Genomic DNA, 26108 nt, shown 5'->3' with positions numbered 1-26108 from the left:
AGAAAATGTAAAAGTTATCATCAGGTGAGAATGTGACTGGATCTCAGATTCGTAGACTGTTCTCTAAAACATTTTTAAACTTCAGTTATACTTCTAATCACAAAATAGCTTGTGCAATTTTTGTTTGAGGTAGAAAAGGCTGAGAGGTAGAAAGGTAGAGTTGGTTTTGATTGTCTTTCTATCATCACTTGCATTTTGTTCATACTATTTAGAAATTCCATAACCTTTAGAATAATGAGATTTTACATCCAAACTATGTCAGTTTGAAATTGGAAATGAAAGTAATTTAGTTTTGGGGAGGTTTTTAAGTTCAGTAAACAAGTAAGTTTTAAGTTCTCTTTGTAGCCAGTAAGCTAAATTGAGGTAAATCAGTTTTATTCTAGGTAAATCTTGTATTTACAAAGAGAAGGAAGCAGAATAGCTGAGATTTTCTTTTTTCCTTCCTAGAACCAGTACGGAGTCTGCGGCAGAGCACGCTAGCCAAGCGTTCAAATGTTGCTCCTCCTGTTAATACCAAGAAGTCTTCTGTAAAAAGTGGATCTGCTCCAAAAAATGGACAGAAACAAGACAGAAGTCCAGTTAAAGAGACAGATGTTGCTGCACGCTTGAGAACGGAGCAGCCTAGGGAGGTTAGGCGTAGTACAAGACTGTCAGGACAGGTAGAAGGAACAGCAGCAGCAGTAACAGCATCCCAAAGTAATACAAAATGTCTGCCTGGTCCTGAAGATGTGAAAGAAATAAAGTCTGAAACCCCTGAGCAGGCAAAAGTTGAAGAAACATCCCAAGAGTTAAGTTGTGCTAATTTAACAGGACCCTGTTCTCCTTCTCCTGGGGAAACAAAGGAAATAGCAGAGGTTGCAACAAAGACTGATTCTGGGAGTGCTGACTCTGTTTGTTCAGTATCTGCAGATACTGAAATGATTCCAGTTAAAAATGAAACAAGTGATGTGATTGATTCAATGGGCTTGGAAAATTCTTCAGAAGAAAAGACTGGTAATAAAGCAGAGGAATCAGAGAAGAAAACAGAGGAGCACAATAAAATTGAAGTAACTGGAAAAGATAATGATTCATCTAGTGCTTGCATGAATACAGATGAAATTTGTGAGACCTTTTCAACTTCTTCCAGCTCTGTGAAAGAGGGGGTTGATTGCAGTTTAGGTTCCCACAATGTGGAAGTTCCTGATGAAAATACATTGTCAGTAAAGGAATTTGTAACAGAGGCTGGAGGTGATGACAAGGGAGTGGAGAAAACTGAAGCTCCATCAGAGGAACTATTGGACAGTACAGACTGTGATAATAAAGACTTGAAAAGCAAAGAATTTACTTCTGCTGACCCTGGAAATAGCATTTTAGAAAGCACTGTTGTTGACCAATCAAGCCAAAATGTGCAGCAGCAGATCAGCAGTGCTAAAGTAGAAGTCCCAGAGGCCTCAAAATTTCAGGATGATGAGAAACAAATTGGTATTTCAACAAAATGTGAAAAGAATGTTAGGCCCCGGCATAGTAAGTCTGTAGTACAGAATAAACAAAACCTGACTGCAGGTGCTCGGCAGAAATCGGGTACAGTGCAACAAGAAATGGTGCGGTCAAGAACGAGAGCTGGTGTTGCTGTTTCAGGCCTTCACGGTCCCTCTTCTGCAAATCTGAAGCGAAATGCAGATGAGCAAGAGAGTCATCAGCATCCAAATAATCCGGTTAAAATTAGGAAGAAACAATCTGATCTGGGTTTGAAAGCAAAGAGTAGCGTTTCTGGGGTGACTGTAAAAAAGCAGACCAACACAAAGCTGAAGAAAATACCCCGAGTCCAGGCTTCTGGGCAAGCCCAGAAGTCATCCGTTCAAAAAGCAAGTGAGAAATCTCCTACTCATCAAAGCTGTTCTAAAGATACCCACCACTCTGTGCATTCATTGTCAGGCCATGTTTCACATCCTGGTCAGAAGCAAGCCAGCAAACACCAGCTTGCAACTGGGCTAAAAGCAAATAGCTCCACAAAGGAAGAGGGAGAGACTAAAGATCCCCCTGTTGTAGAACATCTGAAGGAGGATGATAAAGAAAAAAACAAGCCAAAAAGAAATGATAAGAATCTCCAACCTCGCCAGAGAAGAAGTAGCAAGAGTCTTTCACTTGATGAACCCCCCTTGTTCATTCCAGATAACATTTCAACTGTTAAAAGGGAAGGCTTGGAACATACCTCTGCTAGTGAAAGCAAACATATTTGGGTGCCCAGCAAGCAGTGTGGCTTTTGCAAAAAGCCACATGGCAACAGGTGTGTGTGGCAGTATGTCTTAGGAATTTATTACTGGTCTTGGAAGATAATTTTTTTCCTTTCACTAAATGTTTCATGCTGCTCATGCCAAAACAGAAAGTCATAGTTTTGCAATAGAAGTCTGTATGTCGTACAGTCAGTTAATTTCCTTTGCACTCATACACTTTTTTTTGGTCATTTAAATAGAGCATTAGAAACTAGTTTGGCCCAAAAGTTTGAATAGAAATGTTTTATTATATAAATACATATTTTGATAAATGTATAGTTCTTCTATGCTGTTTAATTATGCGCTTTAAACTTGACTTTTTTTTGTAGAAAAGAAATTAGATATCTGTGTTCCAGGTTGTCATTTCCTTCTTTCCAGAGACCTCTTACGTGGAAGGATCACCATCAACCAAAAAAATCAAATAGTTGCTTGCATGTGACTTTTATCTGGTACAGGTGCAATTCTAATACTAGAGATACAGAGGGTTTTTTCACTTTGTGTAATCACTGCAGTGAGGTTTCATGTAACAGTAATTAAGTAGCTGGCAGGGAGGGGAGAAAGAAGAACATGAAAAAACCCCATTAAACTTCCACGTGATCATATCTGAAATTGCCTTTAAACTTAATAATGAGATTGTGTCCGAAGTTGATAATATCCCTGTGTGACAAAAGTTACTCTACACTGTGAGCTGAAAAAGACAGTAGGGTTTCACTAATGATCTATCAGTTCAACAATAAGAATGCCTTTATTACCCTTACTGTGTTTTAATATTGAAGTATTTTTTTTATTGCTGTTCTACCTGCTAACCTACCTTTTGTTTTTTTAATATCAAATTGAAGATATTTGTGATTAGTCCTTTGCTTATGTGAGAGAAAGTTTTAATAGTAATTTTTAGACACTGTGCTTTAGAACTCCATACATCAGAGTGAAATATAGAACAATTACCTTTGGCACCTGGGATTTTTTTGCCATTTGTTTGTATCTAAGAAGCCCTTCTGAGCTTTATTGACTCATTGTATCATATTTGAAAAACAAATACATGAAAATTCATTTACTGTGCAGCTATAATAACTGCATCATTGTGGCCTACTAAAAGAATTAATAGTAGCTTTGCTCTTCCTGGTTGCTGAGGATTGCCTAATTGAAGGGGTGCTCAAATTTAGTTCCATGTGGTTTATTTAAAAAAAAAAAGAATTCCTTTTATTTTTAAGACTCTACCACGTGTGTCTTTGTAAGAGTGTTTAATTTTAAGCAGATTGCATTTCCTTAGTTTTTGTCATCTTGGGCATTACCACGACAGCAGAACGGTGTGGGTAGCCTGTATTTCAGTGAATTGTTTACATCCCAAAAGGCTGCTTTCTGGATGCAAAAATGCTTCTTTGAATATTTTTAAAGCAAAATATGATATTTGGAATTTAAACTACTTGATAGCTGTTAAAAATGCAGCTTTGAGTTCAACTTGTCCTATATTCTTTCTGGTTTTGCTAATATTTTGAAGCATTCTATGGGTTTTCTTTTTTCAATGTCTTGTTAGAGTTCAGAAAGTCTTGATTTTTTTATTACTAAATGGATCTAACTAGTATGGGAAGATGTGGCAGTGACTCAACTAAATCTGCTTATTTTAGTTTATAACGTCAAAGTAGCATTACAGGAGATACAGGGATACAGAACAATATAGGATTAAGTTCAACAAACCCAGTTTTGCATTGCCAGTTCTTACTGCTGCCAGAAGAATAAGACAGTGTATGAATCACTAGCTGAGGTTGGATTGAGACAGCCCATGAGTTGCCACAGATGGTGATTAAGGGTATCCTGAGGTTTGTAATGTCAGTCTTAAGTGGTTTAGGGTTTTTGTTTTGGAATTGTGTTAATTTATATGTTTGCATTGCAAAGCTGTTGATACAACCTGCCCTTTCAGCAGAAGATAATCAGATTTGCTAAATGTAGAAAGATTCTTAGCACATGATCACAGAATTTTGTATATAGAATGTGACTGAGATACAGTAGTGGTATAAGGAAGCTTGCAGTATTAAGCCTCATGCCTAATAGCAGAAAATTTAAGAATGTCAGTGCATCACTTTTTATCATCACTAGTCTTAAGTAATAAAGTTCTCATTTGTTCAAATTACTTTACTTTGTAGTTGTATGCTACAAATAACTTAAACCTTGCAGATTCACTTGCTATCATTAAGATACAAGAGGGAGCAAAAGCTGTATCTCAAATGCTTTGGCATTTTGTCCTTGTTTAATTATTAGTGCAAGAAAAAGAAAACACTTTTAGTACAATGCAAAAGAGAAGAAGTGCAAGATGATAAATTTGAGTTCTGTCTCTTGGAAACCGATCAAAACCATCAACATTTATGGTAATGAAAAGGGGGTTTTAATTTGCTGTTTGGACTAATTTTTAAGGAATTTTTGTTTCCCTTTTGAAACCAGCTAGATGGTCACTCTTACCCTTTTTTCTCTGTTCATTGTATTAGAGAAAATGAGAAAGTGTAAGATGCAAATGCTATCAAATTACTGTTCAAGAAATATCAAAGGCAGAACTAAGATCTGAAACAACATTTGTATTTATATCTTGCTCTATAGTTATTTCAACTTTGGAAATTTTTGTCAATGCTGTGGTACAAATTGCTTGTAGGAAAAGAAGTTAAACTGAAGTTGCAGCCCCAAACAGGGGAAATAATTTGCCAAGAGCTTTGCAGGATGTAATGTTAAAGTAATGTATTTAAAATTCAGGATGCAGAGTAGTAGTCACTTGAACCTTTTGTATTCCCTGTAACAAATGCAAAGCCACTAACTTGTTGTTATTGTAATACCAAGCTTGGAGAATTGATTCAGGTTGAAGATAATGTGTGGAAATCGTGTAGTCACCTTTCTTTGTGTACAGAATTCCCAAAGGGCGATGGTTACATAGGCCTTACACAGACCCAGGGTAATTTTACTCTGCCTGCTAGAACAACAGTAGAAGAATGGTACTTCAGTGTTGTTTTATTTCAGATCAGTGTGTGACAAATGGAGTAAATTTATATCTTGAGGAATACACGCAGTGATTTGCTGGCCACATGCAAAGTCAAAGTACGCTTACCTTGTACTGCAGATATAGTGGGTTTGTCTGGGAAAGGAGGAATCCTGTTTTATAAACATGAGATTTGCATGATCAAAAAAGTTTACAAGTTATGCAACATCTTGCTTTGTAAGAGGCAATGCTTGCTTGCTTTCTGTTAATAGGTCATCATTTGGCACCTGAGCTTTGAACAATGACTTCATGCTCTCTTTTCCATTTGTCTTGAAGTTTATAAGCTGTAACCATCATAGCTGTTTTATATATTTGTTTTTCATTACTCACAGAATGCGTTGTCAGTGTTTCGCTTTAGGAATGCCTCAGCCTGTTTGCTTGATGTATTGTGATGTACCTTTGCTACATTACTAAAAAAATAGCTCTTTCATATGAAAACTAAACCTTGTGTTTCTGCACAAGTCAGGTAATGACAATTTAACTTTTTATAATTTTCAACACATCTGAAAGGGTATTTTTTCAGTGCAGGGTTTGAATTGTTGTTACTCATAGTATTGTTTTCAACGTTTGACTTTGCCAGTGTTTTCCCATATTACTGTCACATGTTTTCTAATCAGCTAATAACAGAAATCATATGCAAAAATTTTCATTCATCTGTTTGCAGATGAAACATGTATGTGTATGGATATGCATATCACATTAAAAAATGTTAGACTGAAGTTACTGCTCAGATTCCTAATGAATCCAAAGTGTTGAAAATACTAAGCTTTGTCACAAACAATGTTACTTTTCCAGAAGGCAGATTAAAGGTCTTTAAAGATAGTTGAATTTTAAAAATAATATTTAATTTCTTGGCATGGTGCTAGATGAAGATGGTAGCTCTGCAGACATTGAGAAATCTGCTAATATAAGATTTCTTGTAACATCTGTCTGATGTAAGGGCTCGTGTTGTAAATTTCTCTGGTTTTCACCATAGATGTTCAAATTCTCTGCAGGCTGGAGGGCTGAACTGGTTCCTTGCTTGTACAAATAGACAAAACAGATATTTTTCAGATTGTCTCCCTTGTCAGTAGTCTGTCTTCTTTAACAAGAAGGAGGGCTGAACTGGTTCCTTGCTTGTACAAATAGACAAAACTTAACAGATATTTTTCAGATTGTCTCCCTTGTCAGTAGTCTTGTCCTCTTTTAACAAGAAGTTCGATCAATTTTGGATGAATAATTCATAAAAGACAACTTGAGATACTCTGTTTCTAAGCAAATGTTCTAGAAAGCATTATCACAAAGGAAGTTTGTAACTTTAATTTATTACTGGTGACTTCCTCTTGATTTCAACAGTTCCAAGTAAGATTTTTTTAATGGGCTGTGGGAGTTTGAGGATTCTCTTCTGCTGTTGTTTTGTGAGGGCTTTTTTCTGGTTTTGTTTTGTCGTTGCTTTGGATTTGATAATCCAGTTTGAGTGGTCAGACACAAACTGACCTCAGGCTTCACAGAAAAATTAAGTGATACAGGACTAGATTTTACTTAGGGTATTCCTTTCTCCCCACATTTCAACTATGCTTTAATATGGAGGAAAAGTTAGTAATGTTGTAGAAGGTAATTAGAAAGTGCTGGAGTTGATTTAGGAAAGGTGTTCCTGGTCTCCTGCTTACACATAATTCTTACAAAGTTTCTTCACAACTGTAGTACAGAAAAGTACTTTGGCTGATTGATGCAAACTGTTTTTACGTGTAGTAAAGATTATTGGTTCATTTGTATTTTGAAAAAAGTGCTAATTGTCAGTAAATTATATTGGATCCAGGTTATCATGCAGTTTGCACAGCCAATACAGAAGAGAGTGGTTCAGAAAGGAGCTTAAGGCTCCAAACTTGTAGCCATCCTTAAATTACAAACGTGTATTTTTTTTTTTAGGGTGGTGGTGCCTGGCATCAGTGGATAGTATACAGCAAACAATTTGTTGTGAGAACATTCTTCACAAGGAACTGTAATTAGAATAATGATGGTGCCTTAGTTCTAGTAAATGTTCATTAAATAGTATGACTATGTTCAACTGCAGATGATGCAAGATATCATCAGTTTACAGTAATGGATGATGCTTTTAAATTTTCTGCCTCTGTTACTGCTTTCCTCCACTTTGAAAAGCCTTGCAGCATTAAAAACTGTCGTGCTTGTCCACCCACAGCTGTAGAAAAACAGAACGACATTATAAACAAAACAACATTGTAATGTATAATTAACAAATGGAAGGACTCCACTGTGATATTTATTTACAGTTACATAATTGTATTAGTAGGTTTTATATGGATTATATTACTATGCTGCAGTATTGGTAGGATTATTGTTAATACCAGTAGCATTAAGGAATCAAGCAAATGGATACCATAAGTTGTCTAAAATAGTTATAAAAAATGAACATAAATACAAACTGCTTATAAATGCAGTTTATAAAGCATATGATGCTTGTCCTGCAACATGCAATGTGTATAGAATCAACATTAATGGAGCTTCCCTTAATGATTTTATATATATATAAATTTTTTAGTGCAGATTTGTAATTAATGTTAGGAAATGTAGTCATTTTTTTCAGGGTTTTGGGGAAGTTCAGTGGTTTTGGCTTTGCTGTCTGGAATATTTAATGAATTCATCTTTAGTTCAAAAAGCATAGGGTTGTTTGTCTTCCTGCTGCTTTGTTTTTGGAGGAGCTTCTGTAATATGAAAAGCAAAGAAAATTACGCTTTTAAGAAAGAGAAGAAACGTATATGGCATAAAATATGGGTTATTGAAATTTAGTACTTGGGCAATAAGTTTGCAGTGTCTCTTTTGTATGCTGCAAATTCCATGTAAAGAGATCTGCTGATAGTGAGTGAGACAGGTTTGCGGGGTTTTTTCTAGAGGATCAGAACTTGAAAAATCATGTCACTTGTGTTAGACTTTGTCAAAAAGCAAACAAGTGGAACTGCTCGTGTCTCTGTGCTCTGACAAGGTAGTGCAGATTTTTTTTGGACATACACACATTTCAATTGAGTTCTATATCAAGCCATGCTACTTCACTGATGTGGAACATACACTCTGCTAAAGCTGCCATGCCACGATTATCTTGTCCCTGCTTCAACATTGGCTGGACTGTAGCATCAGTGCAGCAGAGAAACAGTTGTAATGTTAATGCAAGTGTACAACAGATCTGTAGAAGATTGGTGAACAGTGCTATTAAGGGACAGAAATGGAGATGGGGGACTTGCTTTAAATACTGAAGTCTTAAAAAGTGAACAATGGGTTTACTCCTCTTAGGTGAGTTTGGGGCTAGGGTGTTGTTTTGAATAGTTTGGGTTGGGATTTTTGTTTGTTTGGGGCTTTTTTGGGTTAAGATTTGAGTCCTGTTGTGGTATTTTTTCCAATTACTATGTACCACAAACATGAAGGATTCAAGAGAAGCAATTGCTTCCAAAATAAATTATTTTTCTGTGACAATGCAACTTACATTATTATATAATTTTAAAATGCTGGTTACTGGCCCACACTGAACTACTCTTGACAGTTCCTGATTTTTTTTGTCTTTAGTTTTACTCAAGTATAGCTTTACAATGAAAAACTGTGTTATGAGTAAGGTGGTTTCTGCTCATTTTACAGTAATGAATTTCTCTGTAAGCTTGCTGCTGTTACTTAACTTGAGTGTATATAAGTTAATTTTAAAACATGGCCCATATATTTAGAAAATTAATTGTCCAAGCCTGAGTTTTTAATCTAACAAATAAATGTAGTTTAGTACAAATAACACACCAAAGAAACTCTTCAGATCATAAGAGAGATGGTGGCAGGATTGTGTTGAGTATTTTGTCTATTTTTATGTTTCATCTATTGCTTTCTGATTTCAAGGTGTCTCTTTTCATGCTGATATGTGGACTACCAAGGGGATTCTTTAAAGGAATGACACAGTAGCATGCTCTATGCAAAAGTCCCAATGAGCTATATTACTGTCTGCTGTCACCTGTCAGTTATTTTAAAATTTTTCTTCAAAAAAATTTTTTATATTAAATTCCAATGAAAGCAAGTCTTTTATTGAATGAGGCATGATTTAATATTTTAAAACATATTTTTCTTTCTCTTTCAGCTTTGCATCTTTCAGTCCAGCCTTACAACATGGGTAAAAGTCCTGCACTTCAAATTTGAAGCTATCTGCAGTCAGAAACTTTGATGTTTTACTAGTCCAAGATATCAGAACCTCTTCAGTCAAAAATAACAACTGTACAAGAGGACATCCTTGATCCTTCAGATCAGGCTTCAGTTTTTCTTGACGCCCCTATTTAGTCTGAACCTTGCCCATTACCCAATCATAATTGTTACAAATCATAGTTGTTTTGTGTGCAGATGAGTGAAACAGATGTAAAAGTGGCCTTATGGTAAAAAGGATTATTTATATTGCTGGTATCAAAATCAGTATGTTCTCTCCCAGCCTCAAAAGTTGCAGTCTTGCAGTTGACTAGTGTGAAAAAAAAAAAAACCAATTAGTAGCAATAGTGAATTTTTTTAAGCAGTCAGCACTAGTATTTTTATTACTATTTTGTATAACTAGGTTTAAACAAAGCATTGTAAACAATACATTCTGTTTTATACTACAGGCATCATGGACATTTCCTGATTCTCTTTGTAGTCTTGGTTTCTGAATCTTGAATTCTGAAGTTTTGTTGTGTGTGTTAAAATACAGTGTAATTGAAACCTGGTTGTGAAGACTGGAATGAAGCCAAATGAATCTTCCATCTTCAATAGTTTGCTTGAATGACGTCTCTCTTGGTGGTAGTTTTAGTGAAGAATGATCTTTTCTGAGCCGAATTCATTGTAGGTTTTTTGACTTTTAAAATTTTTATTATTTATTTGATAGACCTGAAAATAAAGATCTAAGACTGGATACCTATCCTAGTGCCTTACTTATACACCATCTCTATTACCCGCTTAATATGTGTGAGCTAAGGTGAAAAATTCCATGTGCTGTCGGTTAAAGTTGAGGATGTGCAGCATCTTGTGTATTTTATTTTCATCTCTTCAGCAAGTATCTCTTTTCTAAATATGAATCAAAAGTTTGTTTTAGTTACTAAATGCTGCAGTCCATCTTCCTCATTTAACGAATTGGTCTCTGATGCCTGAATTTACAAACTGAGGAAAAAAATACATATATTTTTAATAAAAATTCACTTAATGGAAGTTGTGGCTTCATGATGGTGTATTCTTGGTTTCCTTTTATTTTTGAACAACAGGCATTAGTTCCTTAGGACACCAAAACACCTTTTAAGCATGATGGTTGGCTGTATGCACTGACCTTATTTCAGCTTTTGCAGAAAATCTTACATGGGGAATTCTTGTAACCAGTTTCAGTGTTCCCAGAGCTTTACTAGTATTTTATTGCAGTGGTACAAGATGTGTCCTATGTAAAGCACCTGCTGTGTGGACCCTTGCAGTTGTGAAATAAACACTCGTATTTCCTGCCTGTGCATGTTTGGCTCTAGGCTCTTGGAAAGGAGCAGTCAGCTTTGTGTAGAAGTCCTATTGCTTCTTTCTTGTTTTTCTGTTGTGTTTATAAGTGCTATGGTATTACTCTGCTAAGACCATCAGAAGTAATCGCCCCCTAACATTACCTTTCTTGTTTTGCACTTTGCTGGAACATGAACCTGAAAAGACTGAGATACTGACAAAATTTGAAGGAACCTCTGCCTTCCTAATTAATATTATGAAGCAGATGAACAGTTATTGTTTGGTCGTGACAAGTAATAAATACTATTAATGTACTTGCAGTTCAGAAAAAGAAAATTAAAAATGAGAAAATATTTTTCTTCCCAAACTAGTTTAAAAACCAGTTTCTTTAAATTTGTCAAACATCATCATAGGCTTTTTCTTAATCTGATGGACCTTTAAAACTTCTCAGATTCATTTTGCATCAAAACAATATTTTCTTCAGTAGAATGTAATATTTTGAGTAGGGAAGGACAGAACATAAAGACTGATTTTTCTTCTGTTCTCTTGTCTCAAATGTCTGCTGTTAATAAGGATTTTCATCTCTTTGAGATACCAGTAGTTTTTGAATACAATACCTGCATCAAGCCACCTGGAACATTCATTTACAGTTCTGGAGAATGAGGGTTGCTCTAAGCACATCCTGTAATATTTATATGGTTTTCCAAAGTAGGTAAGTCAGCAGATAGCAGATCCTAGCCTGAGTAGGGGCATACATATGTTAGGAATCATTTGTTTAGAATCATCTTATGGAAGAGATCTATAAGGTATTAGATTAAAGAAATAGGGTTTGCTGGTCACTGTATTTAGTTTGTTAAATGTATTGCTGAAACAACTAGGTTTTCCTGAATTACTTTTTAAGTCAGGTTTGTCTTCTGTGAAATTCAAAACCTAGGAATTCAGTAAATAATTCTTCAGTATTAACAAAGAACTTGCACTTTCCTTAACACACTTGCAGTCTTTCTGGATTTTCATTATCCAGACTATATGTAAAAGTACGATCTTGAACATAGTTTGTGTAAGTATAAAACAAAATGAAAAGAAGAAAGAAATAAAAATTAAACAAAAAACCCAACAAGCAAACAAAGACACACACAAAAACCAACAGCAACCAGCCCTCAGCCCCCCCCTTCCAAAATATAAAAGGGGAAAGAGAATGTAAGTGGATGTTGCAAGAGATCTTCCTACATCATTTGAAGGCTGTTCCTTGTTGCCAGGTTCAGTATTTGAAAAAAATAATTCCTACCATATAAGTCTCCTGAAGTAGACTTTTTTAGCCTGTGGAACTTTAAAATTCCACATTCCCAAATACTTGGACTAGAAATTGTACCTATCGGTGCAATTTGGTATTCATAATACCTGATGAAGTTTTCAAAATGCTTCCACTAAATGGTCAGAAATTATGCTTTTATATTAGACCAGGTGATCTTTACAATGCTTTGAAAATACTGTCTGTACCTAAAGCTGATTCTGTTTTTAAAATAATGCAGTTAAGTGACTTGTGAGTTGAAGGGTATCCTTTAAAAGGTAGTCATTTTGGTGTTTGAAACATTCCTTAAATAACTATTAGCTCTGGATAAAACAGCTGAGTAGCACAAAAGTGTGTACCTTGTTTAAAAGAAAACAGTCACTGCAAGCTGGACAGGTGGTTTTGGAAACCAAACTCCTGGCCCCATATTCACCAGTAAAGAGAATGAAAAACAACTTTCTAGAAATAATTTAGTAAGAGTGGTCTAAGGAATGAGGTGTAAAGTAGCAACTAATTTAGACTAGGTTGATATGCCTGTACCCATTGTGTTTGTCAAAATATTTAAAGACCTCATACTGCTGTGGAAGATTGCAGCTGCTGCTGTGTTTGTGATGAATGATGACAGTCATATTTGTAGGAAAGTGAAGATAATATTTTGCAAGAAAATTCTCAGGTCTTTTCAAACAAGTTTACTGTTTCTGAGAGTTTTTTGGTTTTCTTTTTTAACATTCATAAGAACATTAATAGTAGTCTGAAAAGAAAGTTGGTAGGATTTGGGAGCAAATTAGACAAACTGAGGTTTTGATAGTCTGTTGGACTACTGTAAAAAGCAAAAAGGCCAAAAAAATACCTCTCAGGAAGATCATACCATGTCGTAAGGCTGGAGATGGATGTAAAGCACCAAAGAAAATCACTTGCTAGGTAAGAACAAATTGTTGAGATGCACAAATCAAAACAAGTATGGTATATCCTGCTGAGGGTGCTGTATCTTTCGTAGTCTTCTTTCACAGTTTTCACTGACTTGCATCTTATTTTGCTTTCAGGTTTATGGTAGGTTGTGGTAGATGTGATGATTGGTTTCATGGTGATTGTGTTGGATTGAGCCTTTCTCAAGCACAGCAGATGGGTGAAGAAGATAAAGAGTATGTGTGTGTGAAGTGCTGTGCTGAAGAAGACAAAAAAATGGAGTCTTTTGATCAAAATGTACCAGATACACAAGTGAAACTTGAGCATAAAGAAGAAAAAGCAATTGAGTGTGAAAAACTGGGGGCATCAAAGCAAACACCTACTTGTAATCAAAATACAACGACTGAAAAAACAAAGCAAACGGAGGACATTGGGAAGCACAAAGTCAAAATCTTCAGACGGGTGAGTCTTAATGTTTTAAGTTCTCTTAATTAGTGGGGTTAGAAGGTTTCTGCCTGTCCCATTGCCAGTTAATAGACCATGTTTCAGATGTCTTTGTGAATCTAGTATAAAACTTAAATTATTTGCAAAGTTACTTCATTTTCTAACTGGCTTGACTCTTTCAAGATGGTATGGCTAAACTCTTCTTACATTGAGCAGGGATATGTGCTTGTCACATGGATATAGAACATCCCGAGTTGGAAGAGACACATAAGGATCATTGAAGTCCTACTCCTGAGTGTGTATCTAAACCTATACATACAGGTGTATGTAGAAATGGTGAAGAACCTAACTCATTTTTCTTTCAGATTTCTAAATGCATTATAGGACATCTGTCAATTTGTTGTATGTTATAAGCTGCTGATATTTAAAGTATCTGTAAACCAGTATGATAACAGTATTTTTAGTTAAATCTGGTTTTATTTCAGGTTGTATGTAGAAAAAAATGCCTAGTGCTTTGATTGGGGCTTTTCTACCTTTTATGTCTAATTTTACTCACCAAAGGATAATTTACAAAGATTATTGAGACAGTTCTTTAGTCTGTTAGTATATAATGTCGTATTCATGATAACAATCATCAGTAATCCTGTCTTATTTCTGAGTAGTAGTATTGAAATTCTGGAATGTAAGCTGTTCTTTTTAATTTTAGTTTACATATGCTTTCTAAACATCAGTGACCTCTGTGGCTAAAACTGGTTAAGGGATGTTCATTGGTATCCCTGACTTTTTTAGAGTAACTGCAAATTTAGTGGTTTTCCAACACAGAGCTTAAATGCAAATTGCCTGTGCTGTATCTTGAGCCAATATTTAAGAGAGATTGTTAAGCAATGCTTGGCAGTAATTTGGGATATTTTTCAGTAACTCTTTAGAAAATTATATGGTGGCACATACATCCAGGGTATACATTGTACAGCGTAAAAAGGAAAAAATGGGAAAAATGTGGTAATTACGTAGAGGTTGATTGTAGCATTCAGTAGCATGCTTACATATGTAAATGTTTATTTCAGGAATCTGGGGATGGCAAGAACTTACCGGAGTCCAGAGACTCAGATACTAAAAAAGGGCAGCATGTTCCTGCTCGGAAAGGATCACAAACTGCTGTGATTCCTCGGCGGTCCCCTGAAGATAAAAATGAAAAAATAAGTAAAGAATCCATCAGTACAGTGGAAAGGTCCACAAAATCAGGTACCAGTGTTTGAGGATGTCCTTCATGCTGCAATTGACATCTATCTAACAGTAAAGGATGATAACTTTCTTTATAGCATCAGTTTTTCCAATCACATTCCGTAGTGGAAGTGATGATGATCTGAAGAGCTGTTTGTTCCCATAACATTTATGATCTCTATTTATCATTTCTTTTTAAGTTTTTTTTAGTAGGTAGATATGTGTTTGCTGTTTCAATAGTAGAGGATGCTCACATAATCAAAAGTGGGAGAAAAAGTACACTGACCTCTCTGTATTAAGCTTTATTTTACATTGTATGAGACTTTGAAATACTCTTTTGTAAAATACTGTGAAATGCTTTGTATATATAAAACTGATTTCAGTGCTGTATAAATTATATTTTGACTTACTGATGTCTTTTGCACAAATTGACAAATAATTTTATCAACTCATTTCAAAGAGGATCATTATATTGCTTGCTGAGTCATCAGATTTTCATCTAAACTTCATTCGAAAAGTTGAAGGGACATATTTTCCCTCACAGCAACCTCCATCCTCTCCCCAGCTCCCTTCCAGGAAGGATTTTTCTTCTCAGATCGTTGTAATGTGAAGTTTTTGTCATTTGGGACTGAAATCTCAGCAGCAAAGCTAATGTGATTTTGTGTGAGAACTGTGTCTTTACTCTGAAACTCAAGCTTTGAATTTTTGTCTAAAAATATATATAATTTAGCTCTTCTGGTCTTTGGCCAATGCTGATGCATTCTGGAAATCTTTATCAGTCTTCAACTTGTTCCTTTTTTTCTGAGTATAAAGTGAAAAAATTAGTATTATTTATTTCCCATTGCTTTCCTAAATAGAAGGGTACTGCTGGAAATTAGTGACATGTTCACATGCTGACACAACTGAGCTTTCAGTTGACCCTCTGAAAATTAGTAATTTGGCTTTAATGATTTTAGTTTGATTAGACTTATCCATTATTTTTATTATGTATGACACAAAACTTAAAATGACCTTGAGTGTTACCTGAATCAGAAGATGAGATAATTGAAATAATTTTGATGGCTAACAGATGCAGAAATGCTAAGTTTAATGTAAAATGGTATTTTAAAGTAAAGCTTATTATGCTTATATGTACTTCATAGTATATTATTTCTCAGTTTATTCATTGAAAAATTAATCTGTGCTGTTACAAAAATTCAGAGTCAAAAATCATACTTAAGATCAAGACTGGTCATCTTGGTTTAGTGTAGAAGAAAATACCGTAGGTCAAAGGGCAAACCCCCTGCTTCTGCTAAGGAAGTTTTTATTCTGTATTAATCTAAGTAACATAAAATACAAACCAAAGAAGAGAAAAACCCCAGCCAAACACAAACCATCCATCCTGGGGTCCACTCCTTCTTGATGGTCAATTCTTAGCAGTTTAGAAGTAAAACTTCATGAAAGTAATTCCATCAGCAGCAAAAGTTTATAAATAAAGTTACTTCAGTATTTTACAATTTTTAACTGTGTGTTTTGATAGGTATGCATGAGAAACAAGAAGTTAAGAAAAAGAAAAATGAGAAAGGATCCATTAGTGCAACACACCTGCCAGCTGTGCCAGCTTCCAAACCTTCTGCTGATCAGATAAGACAAAGTGTTAAGCAATCTCTTAAGGAAATTCTGATGAAAAGGTAAAGATATATTAAGAAATTAAATTACTAATTTGTGTTTATAAATATTTTCATTTGGAAGGCAGAGGAAAAACTGTTAATTATTTGGATGTATTTTGTAATTTTTGCCATTGTGTTCTCTTACAGATTGACAGACTCCAGTTTAAAGATTCCTGAGGAGAGAGCAGCAAAAGTTGCCACAAGGATTGAAAGAGAGCTGTTTTCTTTTTTTCGTGACACTGACGCAAAGTATAAGAACAAGTACAGAAGTTTAATGTTCAATCTGAAAGATCCTAAAAATAATGTATGTGTGATTTGTCTGTTGTCCTTTGCAGAAATCATTGATTTGCTGTAGATTAAAGGAACAGTCTTCAATATAGAAACATTATAAATCCTCCTGCAATTTAACCTGTTCGGGGAGTATTTTTAGGTTTCCTTGTTTTTATAATGTTGTTTGCTCTTTGGGCACTCAGTGTCCTCTGTGTTCTTCCCCATTATTAATTTTCCAACTCCTTGCTCCCAGTGTACCTTTTTTTGTTTGGTTTTAAAGTGTAGTAGATATAGCCTGCCTAGTTTGTGTTTGTCTTTACTACTGATCTGTTATTTAGATATTCCTGTTCCCCCCATAATTTTTTGATGTTTACTGCACTTACTGTTTTTCTGTCCAGGATCTTCTCGCTTTGCTTTTTCACACCCAGATTTCTCAAGCTTGGTCTTCACTCTCTATTCTGCTTTCTATGAACCCCTTGTTCAAAATCATACCTCCTCAGCTTCTGTCTTTTGTCCTTTATCAGTTATTGTGATCAAGTTGCTTTGTTTATAGTATTTTGCCATTACAGGTAGCCAACTGTAAATTGTAAGAACTTCTATGTTAATTTTTATCTAACAGCTAACTTCTGCTTTCTCTTTGCTCATACTGCTAAATTAGTTGGTTGTCTTTTTTTTACCCTAGGACTTCATTTAGTTAAGAAGCACAGATATCCTCTTTGATACTTTCTTCTCTTTCTTGTATGATGCAGAGGATTTGCACCTTTTAAAAAAAACCAACAAAATGTCTGAGTTACTGCTGCAGTGGGCATAAACTCTCTTTCTCTTTTGAAATGGCAGTTAATTATACATTGGATCATTAAGGATATATGTAGATACATTGTTATGTAGAATAAATGGAGCTCTGGAATTAAGCTTTTTATGTTATAAAATCTAGTACTGCTTCCTGCAGTGGAGATAATTACAAACCCACACGCTCCATTTAACTGTACAGAGCATGTTGCATGTTACTTCTCTGATTTATTTCCTGCTTCAAGCTGTTCTTGTCTTGATAGCAATAGTTACTTTTCTTGTTTCTTCTAGATATTATTTAAGAAAGTACTGAAAGGGGAGGTTACTCCAGACCATCTAATAAAAATGAGCCCAGAAGAACTGGCTTCGAAAGAACTGGCTGCTTGGAGACAGAGAGAAAACAGACATGTGAGATTTGTCAACTTATGTAGTATATTTTATAACCTAAGCATGTTTAACTTCTGTTTGCAGGTTAAATGTATGCAGAAAGAACAAAATGGATGTTGCACAAAGCAGCTCTGACCAAGCAGGAGGATGTCTATAATTAATTTAGTATTGAAAACCCAAAGATGATGTTATGACAGAAGTGAAAGAAGTGTAGTCAGAGTTTGAAAGGAGCTTTCCTTTGCCTTGCAACTTTGTTGCTGCTTGCTCTTTCTTTTTTCTGTCTCAAGAGTGAAGGCTTCTTTGTCCTTATTTTCCGCAAGATTTTAAAGCTGTTGCTGGAGCTTTATAAACACCAGTTTCTTAAAGAGGGAGAGAGATCTTCTTGGACAACCCAACCAAAGCAGACTGATGTTGTTTCTAACTTACTGCTAAAGCGTTACAAATCAGCCCCCAGGAAGTAAATCCAGAGCTGAAAACCTGATCTGCCAGTCGGCAAAGCAGCCTAAAGGGACAACAAAGAAACAAAAAACCCCCAAGAAAGTGTAGGAAGTTTACTAGGTTAATTTAAGCATGACTTCTTGAAACAGAAAGTCACTCTCTAAAACTGTGCTGAGAGTTTAGAAGGAGAAACAGGAATAAGAGGACCTGTATTATTTTTATAGAAAATTCCTTTTTGCTAGACATTGCCCCATTTATTGTACATTTAGTCTGATGATAACTGCAGCTGCTTGGAAATGGCCATTAAAAATTCTGTAGTTTACAAAATGTGGATTTATGTTGACAGAATCTTTGGTATTTATATTCCACATCATAGAACCTAAAAGCACGATATTTGGGTAGTGTAAATTCATCTGTGTGCTGAGAATGAATGTTTGGTAATAACTGATAAGGTAGAGTGGGATGCTGTTTCAGAGACTGCAGTGTGCATTGCAGTAGTAATTATTCCTGTGTTTTTTCCTTGTCATTGCACATTGTGGCTAGACCTGTTTATGAATCATGATAACTTTTGGTACTTTCTATGCAAAACCAGTTGTTGATTATCTTGAAGTTGTTTCAAAGACCTATAAAGAATGAAAAGTTTGTTTATTCTGTATCTATCCAAAGCCCATTTTTTGTAGTGGATCTTTTTTACATTTATTTTTATAAATATTAGGGAAATTCTGAAAACAGACCATGCAAAATACTGTTCCACTGCTATGAGAAATATCTTCCAAACAAAAGCATATGCTGCTCAAAAGATTGCTGAAGGGTCCTAATTATTTCCGAGAAATGCTTCAAAATTTCTAGAAGCGTGTAAAATAAATAGGGATGTATCATTTGACAGTATTTTTTGTGTTACTATTTAAGCAAGGCATTGAGACTGCTACTCACTATTTTTTTTTTTTCCCAGGATGTTTAAAAGTATGTTGATATTTTTCAGGCAGACAAAACAATCATAGGATCCTTGTTTCCTTAGTAAATCAGGCTTAAGATATTTGGGACAGCCAACACAACCCCTTCCTGGTGTAAGAAATGGAAATGTGCTTTAAGAGGCAATGTTAGAAATAATGCTTTATACATTTTATTTTATTGCAAGAAAGCAAAGCAGCAGTGCTGATCAGAATTAACATCTCCATTATTTTTAAGAATACCTTTAAATTTGTTTTTTGAGGTGAAGCATTAGGTTTATGTACTAAAAAGAAGCTCTTGAAAAATGATACAAATCTGCATATATTTATATCTTACCTTGTCCCTATTATTATGGGAAAAGAATGGATGTATTTTTTCTTTAGCTCTTGGGAAATCAGAATTGCCAGTACTTTAATTTAGTGTTGAAGGTTTGCTTTATAACTTACTTAAATGCATGCCTGGTAAGTACTTGGTTCTACACTGTAGGAGAAGTTGGACAGGATGCTTGCATGTTTCCTTTATGAAGCTACTTGACACTTGTAAAATAAGAATGTATTACTTTTCTTCCTGGAGGGTTTCCTAATTGCAATACTAGTAGCTCTTATATTTCTGGATTTCCAAATTTTACTGTATGGGAATAATTACACATGACTTCTTGTTTTCACAGACAATTGAAATGATTGAGAAAGAACAGAGGGAGGTTGAAAGAAGACCTATCACAAAAATTACTCACAAAGGAGAAATAGAAATAGAAAGCGAGACACCAATGAAAGAACAAGAGGAAGTAATGGAAATTCAGGTAGAAAAGAAAACATGGCACTTCAGTATATTTAGTTCATAGACAACATGGTTATAAAGTGTTTCGTTTATGATTTTGTCGTTCAGGTCTATAATTACCTGCTAGGTCTGGTTTGAGTTTAATTTTTCTTTTATCTTTACTCCTTGGTCTGGTGATTTTGTTGATTCCTTTCCTTCTATGTTGTGTCTGTGACTGTATGATGAAGTAGTAGAAAACAGAAAGTAGAAATTAGAAAATATTCTAAATGTTACCTAAAGATAAAAAAAAAAAAAATCGTCACTGAAATAGTCATTGGGCACTGGAATTACCTGCCCAGGGAGGTGGTGGAGTCACTGTCCCTGGATGTGTTCAAAAAAAGACTGGACGTGGCAGTCGGTGCCATGGTTTAGTTGATGAGGAGGTGTTAGGTCATAGGTTGGACTTGATCTTACAGGTCTTTTCCAACCTAGTGCATTCTGTGATATTTGAGAATACTGATTAGTTATTGTAATGCATTTGTAGATTTTGTGATAGAATTTTACAGCTGAAGGAAGTTTATGTCTGAAGGGAGGAAAACACCATAAAACTTTTAAGGAATATTAGGAATATTAGAAGAGGGATTAAAAAAAGGGTAACTGAAATGTGTTTGACTTTTCTTAGGAACCTAATATGAAGTTATTTGAGAAGTCAGAAGAAGCTGAAAAGGATAAAGAAATAAACGAATCTGCATCTCCGGACACCACAAGTCAACATAAAAATCATCTCTTTGATCTAAACTGCAAAATCTGCATAGGTAATTTGGGAAAGCACATGAAAATAAATAGATCATGCTTCTATAATTTTCAGTCATAAATATCAATATACCTCAAGAATTTAAATAAATGTGAGTTTTTACTTAGTTTGCTGACAAAGTTATGGAAGGAGTGTTTTACTTCATAATTTACAGAAGAGACTATTAAAAGGATAGTCTATTGTCATAAACTTGTCTTCTTTTTTAAAAAAAATGAGCTTCAAAGAGTGAAATCCCTATAGTGGATGTACATACTACTGTTCATTCCTCATTTCTTTATCCTATGCCATTGCAGTGGCAAATTTATGTTTAATACTGTATAAACATATACAATGTATTAATTTATACATTATATAAATATATGCAAAGTATGTGAGTTTCTTATCCTATCCCACTTCAATGGCAATATATAGTATTTCTGGTGTGTCTTCCTTGTGTTCAGAGGAAGTCCTCTTTTTGTTTCTTTAATAAAAAATGAAAGCCATTGCACTTGCTTTTGTGCAGGCCGAATGGCACCACCTACTGATGACCTCTCTGCGAAGAAGGTGAAAGTGTCTGTTGGGGTTGCACGGAAGCAGTCAGACAATGAAGCAGAGAGCATTGCGGACGCACTCTCCTCCACATCAAGTATTTTAGCTTCAGAATTACTGGAAGATGATAAGCAAGACTCATCAAAATCATTCACACCTCTCCCAAAGTAATATAAGCTGTAGAAACAGTATTTTTAAATGAAAGACATTATTAATCTTGTTAAGCTACTATGTCTAAAGCTGCTTTTTTAATGGCATTTCATTAAGCCATTTGGGTACTTGAAGTTGTACACATTTTAAGAATGGAGTTCTCTGCTGGAGTAAATGATGTGCATTTATATACATAATGCTACATATATTATTGTCATTGCAAACTTCTAGTTACCACATAGTTTACTTTTCCCAAAAAACCAACATTTTCTGGTGCAACAAGGTTTAAAAAGAGCTCATATTACAAAAAAATCAGTATATGGATTTCATATTGCCTTTTGCTGTTAAGGCATGTAGTATGTATAACGCTGCATTTAAATGAGTGTGCCTTTGTATATGTGTATATATAAATTCAGGGAATTTGAGATTGCTCTAAACAGAGCATTTACACTGATAAATCAGGCTAGTTTCAAATTCCAAAGTAGTGCTTTTCTAGAAATGATGGGTAGCAGCAGCTTGTTTGATGTTTTGCTGTATTTGCTGTCAGATCTCTCTTCGTTTTCTTACACACTCTGCTACATGCTAAAAAGGTAATTGCAGTTTATGAGACTTTCTTTCTGGTTTGAGGGAGCCTTTTTTAGAAAAACATCAACTCCCAATTATTTAGAATTGACCAGAGTTCATACTGAAATTTTGCCTTAATCAGGGCAGTGTGATCTTTTACCAAGGACAGTGAACTTTGGTTTTTGAATAGCTTACAGCAGATTCAAGGTAATTTCCAGTGTAGACAGAAATAAACATAGGTTACCCTGTTACTGTAACAGCACAATATCTGGTACTACTGGGCAGCTTAAAACTGCTAATAGCATGCCTAGTATATTTTGATAGCAACTTGTTGGGAAATGTTGAAATGTGTAATCTTCTTCATAAGGAAACACTCAGGTTGAGAAACACTCTCCTGTGAAATTATTTAAGTCATCCCATTAATTTTTTCAGCTGCTTTGTTGACAAAACTGAGGCTTTTTTTCAAAGGGAGGAAAAATGGTTTTCTATAGGTGAAATTGGGAGGAGGCACTCACAGGAGGTGTGGAAATGATGCATAGGTGAGAAGACATGAGGAGCCAGTTTGTGGGATGAGAGAGTAGGGTGACATAGGCATTCAGGTGGTGGACAGACAGTGGTGGCACAAAATGTAGGAGACAGAAAAGCAGTATAGGCCAGCAGGCAGGGTGTTGTCATCTTGTCCCTAGCAGGGGAAGATTTTGCTGTCTCTGCAGCACTTGTGCGTGTTTGTGTCCTCTTCAGTAGCATTTGATAATTCTTGGACTAAACAAGAATCCTCTGTTTTTAAAAGATAGATTAGTGAACTAATGTGCTCCTTATCTGACTGTCCTTCCTGTACCACAGAGGTACTCCACTGGAAGATGAGAAACATGGTTGTCTGCTGGTCTCTTTTTGTTGACCCTCAAATATGCTTAACTGAAAAAGAAAATTCTTGCTAATACTGCATTTCTGTGATAAAGAAAAATGATGATTTACACTGTCTTGCATGATATATCATGTTGTAAACCAAGTGGGTTTTTGTTCATCTTTTTTTTAGGTCAGAAACACCTGGTACTGTGGAATGTGAAAGTCTGTTTCTGGCACGCCTGAATTTCATCTGGAAGGGCTTTATCAATATGCCTTCAGTAGCAAAGTTTGTTATTAAGGCTTATCCAGTTTCTGGCTCCTTTGAATATTTAACAGAGGTATTTATATTTATTGCAAAGAATGAACAATTCATTTATTAATTTTACCAACTTGTTTACCTTATACGCTAATAATAGTATAATGATGGAAGACAGTGACGCATGATCGTTTTACTGAATAAAGTATTTGTGGGAGGACATAGGTTAAGGTCTATGTTTGTAAGTCAAGCATTCATTACATGAACCTCTGGTTCATCTTCCTATCTATAACAGAAACCTGTGTAATGGAGTTTATTTTTTTTGCCTATCTGGTGGCAGTTCTGGTCCTAACCTTGCATTGTGACTAAATTGTCTCTAAAAAAAAGTTTATGTAACATTCTCTTCTGTGTCTGAGAGACAATAAAAGCATGCAACTGCTTATAATAGTTGTCTTCATGTCACAAAATATGGATCAGAGAGCTTACTTATAAGGCTCAATTTTCCTTCTTGACAGCTACACAGGATGTGTCACCTTTCTAATTAAAAGGGCTTAGGTCTTCTATTAGTAAGATTGTGTTTACTTTGCTGTAGATCTTCAGGGAAGTGCAGGCCATGCAGTAATCCTTAATACTAAAGGATTGTTATATGAATATGATGCCCTTTTCAAAACTCTTCTGCTTTATTTCAAAAATATATTTTTGTGAAAGTCTGTTTCTTTTTCTTGGGAACAGGGAACTCAATAGTATCCATGAAGAATTTACATCTGTATATACATACACACGTAGGTTATGTTTTCCCCTCCTAATGAATATGTTGAAAGTTTATTATATACATGGGGTGGAGCTCTCATTGCAGTGTGATCTTATAGATAGCTTGAGTGTTACCAGAGCACAGTACAGTTATGTTTGCAGTTAATGTTACCAGAAGGAATAGTTTTGGCAAGGTATAGATGAACAGTATTGAACAATAACTAATTTGGTACATATCATTGACTTTGCACTGATATTTTAAAGGTCCAGAGTTTAAATTTTTTTTTCTGCTGTAACTTCTACTGATATTTTTAAATTATAATTTAAGAAACAAAAGAACTAAGTATGTTTTGAATTTATGAAACAGATACTGGATGAAGGATTTACCCCAATATTTATGTTGGATTCACATTTCTGTTGTCCTTTCTCATAGGATTTACCTGATAGCATTCAAGTAGGTGGCAGAATATCTCCCCACACTGTCTGGGATTATGTAGAAAAAATCAAAGCTTCAGGGACCAAGGTAAGAATTTTACGTAGTAGACTTGCTGTTTAATATGCATCTTAGTCATTGTAAAGATACTTGTTTTTTTTTTTTTCTCTCTGAAACGTGCAGAATAGGTGAACTTTAGGAATATCTTATGGTTATGTTGAATGGGATGGGTGGCAACTGCTGGCATTTACTTTCTTCCTACCTAACCTTAAACTGTCATTTGCTGTGTGAGAATACTTGTCTTCCTTTGACACAGTAACTTGCCATGAATGATTGGATACCACTTCACATCTGAAGTGTTACCCTTTCATTTTCAGTAGAGTTACATTGTGCAAAACCATCCAGCTTTTTGCTGGACTTGTCCCAGTGTGTGCCAGTTGCCTTTGTGCTGGGAAACCTAAAACTAGGAAGTCTTTTCCAGATGCTGTTTTTGCAAGTGCTGGATAGAAAGGAATAGCCATTTCCCTTGGTCTGCTGGCTACTTTGATTCTGACACCCAGATTGCAGTTGGCCTTCTTGGCATGGATATATCACCTGTTCAAACTCAGCTTGTCCACCCGGACCCCCACATTATTTTATGCCAAGCTGTTTTCCAGGCAGTCAGTCCCCCAGCCAGTCCTGGTGCATATGGTTACTCCAGCTCAAATGCAAGATTTTGCATTTTGCTTTTGCTGACATTGACAAAGGTCAGCCTTTTTTTTCAGCCTCCTGAGGTCCCTCTGAATGGCCACCAGCCCTTCAGCATGTGCACCACTGCCCCTGCTTAGGTGCCATCTCAGTTTTGCAGAGGGTCTTATGTCCAGACTTCCAGGCTGTTCATTAAGCCATTAAACAGCATCAGCATCATCAACTCCTGAGCTGGGCTTTGGGCGTAATTCTGGGATCTGAAGACTGGTCTTCCACTGTTATGAGTGGATATCTTGGACACAACAGACTACAAAATGCAGCTTTCTAGTAATGTTTAGGGTAGGGAGTAGAATACTTCATTGGAAGCTGGCAAGCTTCCTTAAAACTTGTTATTTAGCTGGCTGTTAAAATATTGTCTCTTTTGTCACGCACTTCAATTAATTTTTTCATCCTAAATGCTTTCTATTTGTTTTATCTAGTTCTGAACTATTTTTAGCCATGTTTCTGCTCCTTCTGTCTCCTCTGTTGTTCTCTGCCTTTTTGGCATAGCTTTTTCTCCTCAGCATTGCTCTTTTAAGAGCAGTCAGTAAATAAAATAACATTTCACAGAAAAATAAACTTGACCATGTTTTTCTCTCTCTTCTTGTAACCAGGAAATCTGTGTGGTTCGCTTTACCCCAGTAACTGAAGAGGATCAGATCTCCTATGCGTTATTGTTCGCCTATTTCAGCAGTAGAAAACGTTATGGTGTAGCGGCCAATAACATGAAGCAAGTGAAAGATTTGTACCTCATCCCTTTAGGTTCCTCAGATAAAGTCCCTCATCATCTTGTGCCTTTTGATGGGCCTGGTAAGTACAACTTGGATATTGGAACTTTATTATTGTAATGCTACTTAAAGAAGTTGGCAGCAGAAATATAAGAAGAAATAAAATTTTAAAATGCTAGCTATTTTGTTCAAATATGTAATGAGTTTTCCATAGTATTATTATATTAGTTTCCTTGAAAAGACATTAATTACCCCTTGCTAGATTATTCTGATATTTCAAAGACTAAAAAATTAGTGTGTACAACCTTGTTTTATGTCTGCTACCCTCTCTCTCTAATACAGGTGGCTTTGTAGGTTTCAATGTCAGTAAAGTCAGTCACACAAGTGGACTATGGTAGAAGTCATGAGTTCCAAATTGATACTCTCAATTTAAAATAGTATTTTTCATTATTTGAAACATACTAACCTTTTTTCTAAAGTATT

At 35.4% G+C, this 26108-nt stretch overlaps 1 protein-coding gene across 7 annotated transcripts in view; it reads left to right on the top strand.

Annotated features, from left to right (window-relative positions):
* Positions 1-26108, top strand: part of PHF3 (PHD finger protein 3) — a 49910-nt gene that overhangs the window by 18722 nt on the left and 5080 nt on the right. For 5 of the 7 annotated variants that reach the window (XM_069011363.1, XM_069011362.1, XM_069011358.1 and 2 more), the window contains 12 exons: positions 448-2266; positions 13063-13387; positions 14434-14611; positions 16110-16260; positions 16387-16543; positions 17590-17706; positions 19742-19873; positions 20513-20645; positions 21147-21339; positions 22923-23070; positions 24172-24261; positions 25512-25707. In XM_069011363.1, coding sequence (XP_068867464.1) covers positions 448-2266; positions 13063-13387; positions 14434-14611; positions 16110-16260; positions 16387-16543; positions 17590-17706; positions 19742-19873; positions 20513-20645; positions 21147-21339; positions 22923-23070; positions 24172-24261; positions 25512-25707 — 3639 coding nt within the window. Of the gene's footprint in view, positions 1-447; positions 2267-9420; positions 12941-13062; positions 13388-14433; positions 14612-16109; positions 16261-16386; positions 16544-17589; positions 17707-19741; positions 19874-20512; positions 20646-21146; positions 21340-22922; positions 23071-24171; positions 24262-25511; positions 25708-26108 lie in introns of those variants that run through there. The other 2 variants (XM_069011365.1, XM_069011359.1) reach the window with 2 other exon arrangements.

Source organism: Aphelocoma coerulescens, chromosome 3 (genome assembly GCF_041296385.1).
Source record: "Aphelocoma coerulescens isolate FSJ_1873_10779 chromosome 3, UR_Acoe_1.0, whole genome shotgun sequence".
Lineage (NCBI taxonomy): Eukaryota > Metazoa > Chordata > Aves > Passeriformes > Corvidae > Aphelocoma > Aphelocoma coerulescens.
The sequence above is the reverse complement of the archived record's forward strand: the minus strand, read 5'-3'. Positions and strand labels throughout refer to the sequence as shown.